The following is a 15,056-nucleotide window of genomic DNA, read 5'->3' as shown; positions in this document are numbered from 1 at the left end:
TAATTGCAACCCTTACAAAATAAACACCTCTGAATTAAAGGCCTTGCGAGGCACAGGGTGGCTGTCAGATGCAATTATTAATGCAGCATTATATATTATATCTCGTCAATTTCCTGATATAGGTGGGTTTCAGGATGTTCTTCTTGGGGAGAGGTTTAAATTCAAGAAGCAAAACACCTTTATTCAAATCCTACACGTTCCTGGACATTGGGTCACTGTTACAAACTATGGAGCCCCTAAGGATACTGTTTTTCTATACGATTCATTGGATCAGGCCATTCCAGATAGTGCAGTACATCAAATAATCAACATTGTGAATCTTTCTTCTAATGTTCTTAACGTTCATGCTAAAGCAGCTCAGCGTCAAGAAAATAGTTACGACTGCGGTGTTTTTGCTATTGCAAATGCATTTACCATTGCATCTGGGGTCGACCCCTGCACGGCAACTTTTGACAAGTCCAAAATGCGCAGGCACTTAATATCATGTCTAGCAGATAATGAAATGATTCACTTCCCTTCTTCTGCCTTGCCAGTGCCTAGGGTAGAGCCAAAGTGGAATTGCTTTTTTGTTCCAGAATGAGTTTGACTATTAGCAGGAAAAATCTAAACTTTGAGCTGCCAGACAACGCAAAACCCAAATTTCTCCCCGGACTTTATCTTTAAGTATAACACCCAGTTTGTTCCAGTCAAGTTTAAAACAATATAATGGCCAAAGGACAATACTTATACATTACATGTTGTGGTTGCATGTACATTTTAGATTTGTTATCATGTTTATATGCCTACACTTTTAGCCATACAGCCATTGATTTTAGGTCTTTGTACAGCTGTCTTTGCAACTTTAGCTTACTAAGAGTAAATTCATTTCATTAACAAGCCTTGCTACACAGCCTTTGACCATACCCTTGGAGGTCTTTTGATGGTGAAAACCATACTGGTGCCTGCCTTGAGTAAGTGTGTTCAGGTAATGTCAACAAAAAGTTACTGTGGCCTAAAAATTATGTGTAGCTTGTCTGTGCATTCTTCGAAGTTTGCTGTTGCTTGTGTTCTGCATCTAAAAGTAATTCATGTTAAATAAGGTGAACATGTATGGCTGAAAAGGTACATGCTAAGGGCAAGCTTTAAAAAATGTGAGCTATTTTTCTCACTTCCAGTGTTGTGTCCGCAGCATTTTCTCTAAATTTCATAGTTCACAGGTTGGCAGGTAGGACTTAGTGACATGAAACTGGAAGAAAATCAGATGACATAAAAAAAAAAAGATTTTGCTGAAATCTTATTGTTTATGCTAATTCTTTGTATGCTAGTGGAGTTTAGTATTAAATATTACACTGTTTTTATTAAAGTGCCTGTGATATTAGAAATTGCAAATGGAGATACTTCTAAAATCCTTTTTACCATTCATGAGTTATTCATAGTGATGTTGTAGGCACTCGCTCAGCAGAGCAGTTGAGATTCGCATCCTTGATGAGCTGCAACCTGAGAAGTAACTCATATGTGAAGTTATACCGCAGTCACGTGTGCTCTTTCAAGGACCATAAAAATCAATGGTCATTGACATCTATTAGTTCCATTTGCTCCCTTTCACTAGCTCACACAAATGAGCCAACTGAGGAATGTACGTTTCAATGGCCATTGGTTTCACTGATCCCTGAAAGTGAGTGAGTGACTCTTATATTAAACTTTTGCTTTCTGGTACCTCTTCCAATATCTTCATGAACCCAAAAGTTCCACAAAATATTAAGTTAGCAAAATTTAAGGCATTGCAAAAATTAAAACTGCTACTGTACTGAGTCATGGCCATTTAACATGTAAGTGAACTAGAATAATGGCAACAAACAGTACATGCCAGCGGTGCTCTCGTTTAACACATAAACTGCAGTCCTTTAAAACAGAGCTATTATTTAGTTTACCTTTTCTTTTATATTTCATTTTAGGGTAACTTTTCTCCTGGTTACTAACTAAAAGTCATGTCAAATGTTGGGTGCACTGGTTTACTATACTTGCATTGATGTGTGACAACTTGCACTTGTATTCTAGATTTGAAACATTTTTGCTCATTCCACTGCTTTTACCCTTCAAATTTCATAAGATTGCATTTTTTTGGTCTACACCATCCAATAAGACAATTCTTGTGCATGTCTGGTTGTCTAGAAAAAAAAGTTTATACGGCTACAGTATGTTCAACTTGCTTTATGAAACGTAAGCTGTTGCATAGAGTGCACTAGTTTTGATGCCTATTGGCCAATAAAATTCCGAATAAGCCATGCAGATGGTGCAGGCCAAGAAAATTAACTTCATTGAAGTATTTGGTGAGAATAAAGCAACAGTGCATGTAAAATTTCTTTAAAACAGTTTTGAATATATAAACACAGGCATAAGTAGAAAAGCAGGAAAGAATTGATTCTATTTGAATGTGTGTGTAAGAGTCCATTTGCCCAGAGGTGCAAGGTAGGATTCTGCTTCAGTAGGCTGAAAGCAAATGCAGGCAGCAGGTGACAATTTAAATTGCTATTTCCAGATGAAAATAAATGTTTAAATATCATATTACAATATATATTCCAATTTATTTATAATTCTTTTTCAAACAAAGCATCACTGTTAATACAATATTCATATTTAATATATTCTGTTTATTACTAGGAAGGATATTGTAGCAGTTCGATGCCATTACTGTGGCTGCAATTCGATACAACTGTTTAACACAGCCTGTATTACTCTCAAGCTACTAAAGTCTCTCGGCGGAGCCTGACCGCTAGAGAGCGCGTTCTCGGGTGGCGGATAGAGAAACGTTCCACGATATGAAACTGCATAAAGCTGTTTCATTTCATGGGGCAGGCATTTATGCCCGCGGACCAACAGGCATATACCTTGGTTTATAACCACAATGTTCATATTTATTATTGCTGTGTATAGTGCCTTTGTTTTATGTTCATCACTTTTAAATGAAGCCATCGCCAATACATGCACATTATAGCAGCTGAATGACCATCAGCATGTTACTACACAACCTGAGGTGGCAGGTTTAATGCCTGGCAGCTGCAATTGCATTCTAGTATATAAAAACATAATATTTATTTTATGATAAGGGGAACTCAAGTTCAAGTGACAAATTAGTGTTCTAACATGTTCAAAGCATCACTTTTCTTAAGCAGTTTTTGTAAAGTAGAAAATTATATATATGTAGGACATGATTGGTATGGCCACTGTGAGGATACTTCACCTGCCACCAAGGACATCCAATGTCCTGTTAATAATTTGCGTGTAGTTGCCAACCACTTAAAGGAAACAATTTCATCATATTTACCCCACAAAGTCCGAACAGCATTCCAGATGATAGAAAAGTAGAAGTTATTCACCTTTCTTTTTGCTCATGGAGCAATACAAGAAACAACAAAATGTTATTTGAGTAAAAAACTTTGCATATTAATATTTAGTCAAGAATATGCCTTCTGCCTTCTGGACAGGCCGCCATTGGAATATGAACCTGGCAACGTTTAACGCTAGAACGTTATCTAGTGAGGCGAGTCTAGTAGTGCTATTGGAGGAATTAGAGGGCAGTAAATGGGATATAATAGGGCTCAGTGAAGTTAGGAGGCCAAAAGAAGCATATACAGTGCAAAAAGCAGGCATGTCCTGTGCTACCGTGGCTTAGCGGAGAGACGAGAACTAGGTGTCGGATTCCTGATTAATAAGAGTATAGCTGGTAACATACAGGAATTCTATAGCATTAACGAGAGGGTGGCAGGTCTTGTCGTGAAACTTAATAAGAGGTACAAAATGAAGGTTGTACAGGTTTATGCCCCTACATCCAGTCATGATGACCAGGAAGTCGAAAGCTTCTATGAAGACGTGGAATCGGCGATGGGTAAAGTCAAAACAAAATACAGTATACTGATGGGCGACTTCAATGCCAAGGTAGGCAAGAAGCAGGCTTGAGACAAGGCAGTGGGGGAATATGGCATAGGCACTAGGAATAGCAGGGGAGAGTTATTAGTAGAGTTTGCGGAACAGAATAATATGCGGATAATGAATACCTTCTTCCGCAAGCGGGTTAGTCGAAAGTGGACGTGGAGGAGCCCGAATGGTGAGACTAGAAATGAAATCGACTTCATACTCTGCACTAACCCTGGCATCATACAAGATGTGGACGTGCTCGGCAAGGTGCGCTGCAGTGACCATAGGATGGTAAGAACTCGAATTAGCCTGGACCTGAGGAGGGAACGGAAGAAACTGGTACATAAGCAGCCGATCAGTGAGTTAGCGGTAAGAGGGAAAATAGAGGAATTCCAGATCAAGCTACAGAACAGGTATTCAGCTTTAACTCAGGAAGAGGACCTTAGTGTTGAAGCAATGAACGACAATCTTGTGGGCATCATTAAGGAGTGTGCAATAGAAGTAGGTGGTAACTCCGTTAGACAGGATACCAGTAAGCTATCGCAGGAGACGAAAGATCTGATCAAGAAACGCCAATGTATGAAAGCCTCTAACCCTACAGCTAGAATAGAACTGGCAGAACTTTCCAAGTTAACAAGTTTAAGACAGCTGACATAAGGAAGTATAATATGGATAGAATTGAACATGCTCTCAGGAACGGAGTAAGCCTAAAAGCAATGAAGAAGAAACTAGGAATAGGTAAGAATCAGATGTATGTGTTAAGAGACAAAGCAGGCAGTATCATTACTAATATGGATGAGATCGTTCAAGTGGCTGAGGAGTTCTATAGAGATTTATACAGTACCAGTGGCACCCACGACGATAATGGAAGAGAGAATAGTCTAGAGGAATTCCAAATCCCACAGGTAACGCTGGAAGAAGTAAAGAAAGCCTTGGGAGATGTGCAAAGGGGGAAGGCAGCTGGGGACGATCAGGTAACAGCAGGTTTGTTGAAGGATGGTGGACAGATTGTTCTAGAGAAACTGACCACCCTGTATACGCAATGCCTCATGACCTCGAGCGTACCGGAATCTTGGAAGAACGCTAACATAATCCTAATCCATAGGAAAGGGGACGCCAAAGACTTGAAAAATTATAGACCGATCAGCTTACTGCCAGTTGCCTACAAACTATTTACTAAGGCAATCGCAAATAGAATCAGGAACACCTTAGACTTCTGTCAAGCAAAGGACCAGGCAAGATTCTGTAAAAGCTACTTAACAATAGACCATATTCACAGTATCAATCAGGTGATAGAGAAATGTGCGGAATATAACCAACCCTTATATATAGCTTTCATTGATTACAAGAAAGCGTTTAAGTAGGGCGATGAGGCAAGTTGGTTGTGTTCACTGGTAACATTCAGGGCAAAAAAACTACACAAGGATTAAAGGGAGAATCACCCAACACAAGCGTTGTGTTGTGTGGTTAACCTCCCCACCAGGATGGGAGGTTAACATACTAAGATGCTTTGAGAGGAGTGGAAATGCTGCATGCAGCATCTTTTTTAAAATTAAAATCATTAACGCTTTAAATACTGTCCAGCGTGGCACCAAATTATAGGCACTTGTCAGAAAGAAATATGGCATAATTTGTATTAATGGGACATATGCTGCAATGCATTTTGGACCACAAAATAAAGATAAAAAGTTTTGCTTTTGATATGCTTGGAAGTGCTGTGCTAACATGTCAAGCATGATTCGTTCTTTTGTGTTACTTCATAGGCAAGCAGCCTTTATATATAGTTCATTGCCTCTGAAATAAGCGTATTGTGTATTTGCTCTTGGGCCGTCTCCGTCACTCTGTCACCCGCTACAACAGTGGCGACGAGGGTGACCACCCCACGGAGCCCCCGGCACCATCAGTGGCGTCTCGGTAGCGCTGGGAGTCCTGGTGAGTGCTGGAAGTAATAGAGTCTACGGAGTGTCGGCGGTCATGGCCCTGGCTACGAACCTCGGTACCCCAAGTTTCTACGAAAATCAAGATAAGTGGGAGATTTACTTTACTCGACTGGAGACATTCTTTGAAGTGAATTATATTAAGACAGATGATAAGAAAAAGGCGCTCTTGGTTTCGACACTGTCAACAAAGACTGTACGCATTCTTGCTGGACACTGCGCCCCCCCGGAAAGTAAGTGGCCTGAGTTACAAGGAAGCACTTACCTTCGTAAATGACCACTATGCACCAAAGTGTAATGAGGTTGCCATAGGGACCAGGCTGCAAATGAATCTGTCCGGGACTACGTTGTTGAGTGTAACTTCGGCACCAGCTTGGACCGCATGTTACGGGACCGCATTGTTTGTGGCATCTGAAATTGTGCGGTGCAGTAGACGCTGCTTGAAAGAACTGAGCTCACACTTGCCCAATCTGAAACGCTTGCCACAGCGGCAGAGACAGCCGCACTGGAAGTAAGCACCGTGACCAGACCTGATAATGAGGCAGCGTTGTGCAGTGTAGTGAGAAAATTGCGCCGATATCAGACCTTCACCGAAGATAAGCAAAGCCATATTGATTGCACATGCTGGAGGAACTACGATCACGAAGCAAGCGACTGTCCACACAAAAGAGAGCAGTGTTTTCACTGTCGGAAGACTGGTCATTTCACAAGGAAATGCCGCTCCCAATCGGGGCTCCGGGCTAGTCGTATGCGCAATGGTGTCGCTAATGCAGTTCATTATGAGAGCGCTGTACCAGAAACGGAGGAAAGTGATATTTCAACAGTCTTCACATTGCAGGAATGACGAGAAAAGAAATGTTTGCTCCAGGCATTCCGCAGAGTTATCCGCTGGGGTGGCGTGCCCTTGAACATGATTATTGACACGGGATCACCATTTTCTATCATTCTGCAGGAGATGTATCTAACGCACCGTCTGAGTTGGCCATGCTTATAGAAATGCAAACACACGCTCAGCTGTTACTTGGGCAAGCTACTCATTGTTGGTGAACTGCACCTTCAAGCCATTTTGCGGGGAAGGCTGTACCTGCCACACTGATTGTTATAAACTGTTCAGGTCCCAGCCTTTGCAGAAGGGACTTCATCCAGGCGTTTTTGCTTCTGCCATCCGGTTTTCTCTCTACGGTTTAGTCGACATCAGCAGATCCCGACAGCCTCAGGACTGAGTTTTCTGCCCTTTCTGAGCCAGGGCTTGGAAACATTTAGGGGCCACCTGTGAAATTCCACATTCGAGAAAGCGCCCAATCGAAGTTCCACAAGGCGCGGTCAATCCCTTATGCTCTTCGGGAAAAAGTGGAAAGGGAGCTGGACCGTTCAGTGGAGCAAGGCATATTATCACCCATAGCACATTCTGAGTGGGTGGCACCAATCGTACCAGTACTGAAGAAAGATGGATCCCTGCGCATCTGCAGCGCTTTCAATACCACAATCAATGCTGCCTGCATAACTGAGCAGTACCCTTTACCAAACATTGAAGACATTTTCATGTCGCTACATGGGGGATCGTTTTTCACAACACTGGCCCTTAAGGATGCATATAGCCAACTCCCTTTGGATGAGGAGGCGAGGAAGTTGACCGTGATAAACAGTCACAAGGGGTTGTTCTGCTATAACTGTCTTCCCTTTGGAGTTGCCTCTGCTCCCGCAATTTTTCAGCGGTGCATGGAAACGGTCCTGGCCGACCTTCCAGCCGTGCAGGTGTATTTGGACGATGTATTGATAGCGGAACGTCAAGCCGGTAATGGCTTAGCGCTTCAGGACGTGTTGCGCAGGCTTCAAGAGAATGGTACCAGGCTGAAGGCCAAAAAAATGACACTTTTGCAACGATGCCATCGTCTGCCTGGGCCATCGCATCGACAAAGACAGCTTGCATCCGCTTGAGAAGAACCTAGCAGCAATACGGGACTCACCACAGCCTACAAATGTGAGTGAACTGCACTCGTTTTTGGGTCTGTGGACTTATCACCAGTTCTTGCCACACATGTCAATGTTGGCCGGGTTGTATTTTCTGCTTGAAAAAGAGCATAAATGGCAGTGGGGAACGGTGCAGGAAAATTAATATCTCAAGGCTAAACAAACCCTTCTGAGTTCATCTGTTCTGACGCATTTCGATCCCAACCAACACATGCGCTTGGAATGTGATGAGTCACTCTCGGGTATAGGTGCCGTAATCTCGCACCAAATTGGGAAATTGGATAAGCCCATTGCCTTCCGTTCACGCACGTTAACACATGCCGAAAAGAATTATTTTCAGCTTGAGAATAAAGCTCTTGCACTGGTGTTTGGAGTGACAAAGTTTCGAGACTACCTGGTGGGCCGCGAGTTTGTATTGGTCGCGGACCATCAACCACTAGTGGGACTTCAACGAGAAGATTAAGCTGTGCCCCCAATGTACGGGCAAGCCGCACTCAGTCGCTTGCCTATGCCGATACCAGATGCTTGTCGTTCGGGCACCTTACCAGAATACATGCAGTCTTCAGAGAACCTTGACAGCTCGTTCGTGCCAGTGGGTGCCATACGGGTGTTGACGAATGCAGATGGATACCTCAGCATGGTGCAGCACTTTGTACTTAATGGATGGCCTAAGCGCTTGTCACCATGCCACAGTCACCTTCAACGTTATTTTTGCAGAAGACTGGAGCTGTCAAGCGTAGAAGGCCTGCTCTACTGGGGTCACCACATCGTCATACCCCGCAAAGCACGAGTCTCCATGCTTGCTGAGCTACATCGACCACGCCAGGGTGCATCTGCGATGAAAAGACTGGCTTGGGTGCTGTTCTGGTGGCCTGGGTTGAATGGTGAGACAGAAAGCCTTGCACGTTTGTGCATCTCGTGTACAAGCGCAGCCAATGCCTGATCACCAGGTTCCTATCTTTTGGCCAGAAATGGCGACCAAGTGGTCACGGCCTCACATTGATTATGCCGGACCAATAGAGGGACGCATGCTGTTGATAGTCGTCGACTTGCATACTAAATGGATCGAGGCATTTCCCGTCAGGTCAGCCGACCACAGAAGTCACAATCGCACGGCTTTGCGAATTGTTAGCTCATTTTGGCTTGCCGCAAACCGTTGTATCAGATAACTGGCCTCAGTTCGCAAGTCAGCAGTTTTCTTAGTTCATAACTGCCAACAACATAACTTATCTACACAGTGTGCTGTACCACCCACAATCTAATGGTCTCGCAGAGCGCGCGGTTCAGACAATAAAGGATGGCCTTCTCAAGTACTCGATGGTGAATGATCTCGAAACAAAACTGGCGCGAGTGCTGTTAGGCTATCGACGTACCCCACTACCGTGCGGCAAGTCTCCTTCAGAAATGTTGAACTACCAAATTCGTTCACGCTTGGATACTTGTGTCCCTTCTCTACCTTGAAGTTACTCGCAGCCTCCCAGATTCCAGTACAGGGACCAGGTGTGGGTGCACAACTTTGGCCAAGGGAGGCGTTGGCATCCAGGCATCGTCAAGAGCACTGAGGGTTCACGGCTGGTAACGGTTGACACTCCAGATGGCCTAGCCAGACGTCACTTGGACCAAATTTTCCGTCGGGTGCTTCTATCACCCATGGCCCCAAAAGTGGAGGCTCCCAACTCGCTTAACCCAGCCCGGACTACAAGAATCGGCCGACATCAACACGAGAAGGCCAGTCCAGTCTGGCCACTACAGAACCAACTGGTGCCGTGCCTGTTCCTTCAACACCTCCAACATCCCTTCCAGCTGAACAGGCTCTCTGTCCCCTAAGTCCGCCAGTCTTACGGAGGTCTATTCTACCCCAGAACGAAGACCCGTGCAAAGACTGCAGTTTTAAAAGGGAGGGAGAAGTGATATGAAATGCTTGGAAGTGCTGTGCTAACATGTGTCAAACATGATTCGTTCTTTTGTGTTATGTCATAGGCAAGCAGCCTTTATATATAGTTCGTTGTCTCTGAAATAAATGTGTTGTGCGTTTGCTCTTGGGCCGTCTCTGTCACTCTGTCATCCACTACAACAGCTTTGACAACCACTTTATTGTTATGACACCAAGTACTAACATTTTGAAGAACACTTCTTAGTGTTGCCAATGCTTTACTGGAGTCTTGTTAGATTAAATATGTGGTCTACTCAATAGTAATGTTTTTGTGCACTGAGACGGGCAATCTGCGAGATTACTTATGCAGACATAAAGTAGGAGATATTGTAATTGATCAGGTGAAGTGCTGCGGCACCTGACACATTACACGAATGCAGCAGTAGGAACATCAGTGTTGGGTGGCTTCCATAAAGAACACTTTGTTAGCAGAATGTCATGTTCATTATAAAATTCAGCTTTCTGTTCCTTTAGGAGTAGGAGTGTGCATTCAGACCACCATGGCAGCACTGGCAGTACTAAAGTGCCTCTGTCAACACCTCGTGCAGGTGTGTCACAGGCATGGACCACTGCAGGGGATGTTGGCAGTGGTCGTGGCTGTTTACAACATGAGCAGCGAAGGACCTGTTTGTGAACTTGAAGCCCTACATGCGCATGCCACAGGCTACTACTCTAACTTGCTCAAGTGCCTGCACAACTCCAGTGGTGTTCATATGATATGGGTAGAGATACTCGTGTATCATACCACCTGGACTGTGAGAAAATACGTTCACATGGGACAGCTGTGTAGGAACTACAGGAGATCCAGTGCAAGGAAGGTTTTTAGGCATATTGAAGGGAATGGCCTGGGGAGACTGCATTCACATGCTGAGAATGTATCTTGTAGTAGCAGCTCTTTATCCTTAGTTTGTGTACTCCCACCATAAGTCTGCTGTAGCTGGTTTGCTTAATAGCAGTTTGCAATGGAAAAGGGTTATGTGGTACAGCACGAGGCAGGAACAAGGGACGCAAAAAAAAAAACGAGGACAAGCGCTTGCGATGGAAAGGGTGCCCGAAGAACTAGAAATGTAACTTATTAGGGTGACGGTGTGGGCTAGTTGGTTTTCCATTTTAGGTTGTGTGGTACAGCGTGAGGCAGGGACAAGGGACGCAAGAAAAACGGGGACAAGTAAGTTTAAAGCACTTGTCGTTTTTCTTGCGTCCCTTGTCCCTGCTTCATGCTGTACCACACAACCTAAAATGGAAAACCAACTAGCCCAAACCATCACTCTTCTAAGGAGAAAGGGGCTCTGAACTTCACACTCATATAAACCCTTTAAAACATTGGCTGACACTTTCAGGGCTATCATTTACACATACATTAACACCCAGCAAATTGTACCAGACGATCATTGCAGTAGCTTAAAGGGAAAATACAGAAAGAAAAATTGCTTGAACTGTATTGGTAAATCATCATTATACAATAAAAAAATGCCACTTTACCATGAGAAGTTCGGTAAACAAGAAAAAAGAAAGGCGAAAACAATAACACTGGTGGTGACGCCACCTTGGAGTTCCTGCACCACCTCACTGTGACGATGGTGTTTGCTCAGGACTAGCTCATTTTTCATTGGCCAAGATCGGTTATAGTGTTGTAAGCAAAGACAACATAGCAAGTTTCAAGGAGTTTTGCTAAGCCACAACAGCGAAAACACAATACTTTGTAATCTGTGACATAAAACTGACACACATGCACTTCACTCTCTGCATGAATTCAAGACATTGAGCTTTAACTTGCATTTTCTTTCTCATAATCAATCTTTTACTATGATATTAAAACACCCCAACCTCCCTCAGTTTGAAATTTTATACATAGACCAGTCTGCAATAAACAAGCAGCTGCAGGAATTTTATTTTAGTGATGCTGCGACAGCAAAGTTACAGGTGTTGGATGAAAGAGGGCACGGGCACCTTCATTACCCTCCTCTCTCCTCACAACATACTCTCATCATCTCCATGCAATGCAGCGAAAGCTATGGGTAACATCAACATAGAGGAAACCCAGTAAAAAACAACAACAATTGAAACTATTTGGAAATATCAATGGGTCCGAATAGAAATGCCAATTTCCAATTGGGGGGCCAACTGTTATCACCAACAGGACTATTTGGACCAGTTAGAACGGCCAACTGCTTCATTCCCTCATTTCAAATTGGGCCAGATGAAATATCCAGCAGGACCATTTGGTTCAATCTGAATTGCCAAATGGTCCAAATGGAGTTATCAAAACCATTTGGACAAAATTTAAGTGTGAAAATGCTGAGGTTTTGTGTGTAGAAAAATTTCAGATTTCTTGTTCTGGGTTTTCATATGCCAAAACCACGATATCATTATGACGTGCACCGTAGTAGGACTCTGGATTAATTTTGACCATCTAGGAAAGTTCTTCATGGCTCCACTGTTATATGCCAATAATCACCCCCCATGAAATGCTGACTGAATGGTAGTTTCACAAAAGGTGCAGTGGCACAGAAAGGCGAGCCTCCACCCTTCTCAGGATATACAGCCAGCTCTTGTCACAGTGCTATTTTACCTAGCTGTCTGATCAACTGACAACTTTTGATATGACATTTGGTGACATCAGATCCAGGAACCTGGTGATATATGCAAGACCCTGCTGGCTTCATAACATTCGAAAAAGCAGCTGAAAAATCTAATTGAAGAGCACGGAATTGTTCTTTTTATTTTATGTAGCGATGACATCTTTATGAAAGTTATTGTCACTGTATACTATACGCAATGTGCATGTTTATTTAAGATGTTTAGAATTATCAGAAGTGACTTAGGGGCCATTTAAAGAAAGTAATGTTTTGAAAGAATGCTTTATCAGCCTAAATTGATTTCGCATTTACTGATCTTTAGTGTCCCTTTAATTGGTAGAACCTCGCAAGTGTAATGCAGAAGAGTAGCTGTGGCTTTCACCTGTGGCAAGCTTTCTTTTTATTTTTTTGTCTGCTTTCATTTGCCTTTTGCTCATTGATTCTACATTTCAATGAAACATGACACTTAATTTTTCATCTTCGCTTTTTCTGTGTGACGGATGGTGGACCCAGGATCATTACAGTAACCGACACGGCAGTCTGAGAATATGCACACTACGATCTCTACTGTTACATTAACAAGCCTTTCACATACAGATAACTACGACACTTATGGAGACAGTTGTTTTTGTGAGATAAACGCATGAAAGGGGAAACATCCTACAATTGTTGCCACTGTTGCGTCTATGGTTGTTCTGCGCATAGCCATCAACAAGTGTTGAGGGCAGGGCTCCATTGTGGCACACAGACTCGAGTGGGTAAAGCACCAGAGTGGGAGCCAACAGCAAACTCAGGAACTTGGGAAGGGGCTCGAGGATCCTAGACCATCAGGCCAATAGGGACACCAGGCCATCAAAGTACAAAGGGCGAGTTGAGAGCACCATGCCTTCGCCGGAGATTCAGGTGGGTTGACTTATGCTGGAACATCCCTGAGCCATCACAAGCAACCGGACCAAGCCAGTAGACAGTACCAAGCTGTTAGAGCATCATAGAAGAGGCCCGTGAACTAGAAGTTCAGCCAAGCTAGCTGGCCTTTTTTTCTTCTGGGCGTCTTTGCTACATGTGCTACATATAGTGCTGCTGACCACCATGTATCTAGACGGCATTCATTAAATCTGTTCCTACTGACGCGCTAGAGGTGACCAATAGGCTTCGTATTTTGCAGGCTGACACACAGTGTAGACAAAGTACTTGTCGACAACACATGACACACAACAGCAACAAAAATTTTGTAAGTGTTTATATTACACGGAAGTTAACATACACTGATAAGTCAGTCTTTAGATTCCATCAGTACTATCTTCCTGCAATGACAAGTAGAACTACGCCATTCGTTCTGCCATAGCAGAACTGTGAACTGCTATCTCATCTTAGTGTATTATGAACACAATAACATATGCCGTTCCTGTCCTCATATGCAGCTTCTAGAGAGAAAACAGTACAGGTGTGTTTCTACGAATAGGAAAAGAGAAGCACTTTATTGTTGTCGCACCTCGTAAACATAATGTGTATGTCAGTCATCTATGTTTAAGTGTCAATGGCACAGAAGAGACTTCTATGAGAGTTCATGCTACGTTGCCTTAACTACATATGCCAAAGTCGCATTCATACAGATACCATAGTGCAGAATCCAGGAGGCTTTAGCCAAACAGTGTGGTTGGTTATGCCGGGTGTTTCACAAACTTGTGCCAAACCTTAAAGATATGCAAATGTGACGTAGCTGGACCAAACCAAGATGATGTTTGCTGTCACTTGGAGAGACTCATATCTCTGGCTAATTAGATAATTAGTCTTAATCCATCAACTTCTCAATTATTATAATTCAATGAAAAGTGACAATGAGAAAACTGTACAGCGACATGAGAAACTCCTGATACAGCTTTTTCTTGCTCAATATGTGCTACATGACTGGTTTTCTGGGCATGAAAGAAGCCCAAAAATACACGCAAAGTTGCTGCGTGAGTGGTCACTCGAGCTACCTTGTGTGTATTCACAGGCTTCTTTCACACTCGGAAAACCACTTTTATGTGGCATATATTGAGCAACAGAAAGCTGTATTGGGAGTTCCTCATGTTGCTCTACAATTTTCTCATTAACACTTTTCATCTAATCATAATAATTGAGAAGTTGGTTAATTACGACTAATTATCTAATTGGACAGAATGAGAAAATTAATCTGAGTGTCTCCAAGTGACAGCAAACAACATGTCTTGGTTTGGTCCAGCTATGTGGCATTTGCATATCTTTAAGGTGTAGCACAAGTTACGTGAAACAGCCTGTATATGTTGTATAGCTTCATGCTGTTGAGCACATTTACCCTTATAAACAATTTCTACATAAAAGTACAAAAACGCCCTGTGACATGGCACCATGTAAGATGGCCATCATTAATACGGAGGCTCACACTATCTGTATAATTTCATGGCATAATTTCACAGAATGGCACTTTTCCACATATGTAAGTTACCTACCCTGCAAAGCTCATCTACCCACAAAATCTTTTATCTGTAGACTACAACATATACTCCTACCTCAAGAGCAGAGCACTCAGCAGGCCCAGGCTGTAATGTGAGCCTGCTATGAGTGTCAAAGTGCCTCCAGTCATTATTTTTCTTTTCAATGCGCTATTCTGCGAAAATTGGTGCTTGGCACTTATTCCAGATGAAATTGCACCTATTCTTCCCTTTTTGATATATGTGAAAGATAAACTGTGCCGATTGGGGGTGGAGGGGGGGGGGGGGG

General features: G+C 43.1%; 1 protein-coding gene across 1 annotated transcript; it reads left to right on the top strand.

Moving 5' to 3' along the window:
- Positions 1-4: 4 nt before the first annotated feature.
- Positions 5-13,243, top strand: LOC140217414 (uncharacterized; the record flags this gene model as incomplete). The annotated part of the gene is made up of 1 exon (XM_072288007.1): positions 5-13,243. A coding segment is annotated over one exon (576 nt), but the record flags the coding sequence as incomplete, so codon positions are not given.
- Positions 13,244-15,056: the final 1,813 nt, after the last annotated feature.

Source organism: Dermacentor andersoni, chromosome 1 (genome assembly GCF_023375885.2).
Source record: "Dermacentor andersoni chromosome 1, qqDerAnde1_hic_scaffold, whole genome shotgun sequence".
NCBI classification, from domain to species: domain Eukaryota; kingdom Metazoa; phylum Arthropoda; class Arachnida; order Ixodida; family Ixodidae; genus Dermacentor; species Dermacentor andersoni.
Note: the sequence above shows the minus strand (reverse complement) of the source record. Positions and strands in the feature narration are given on the sequence as shown.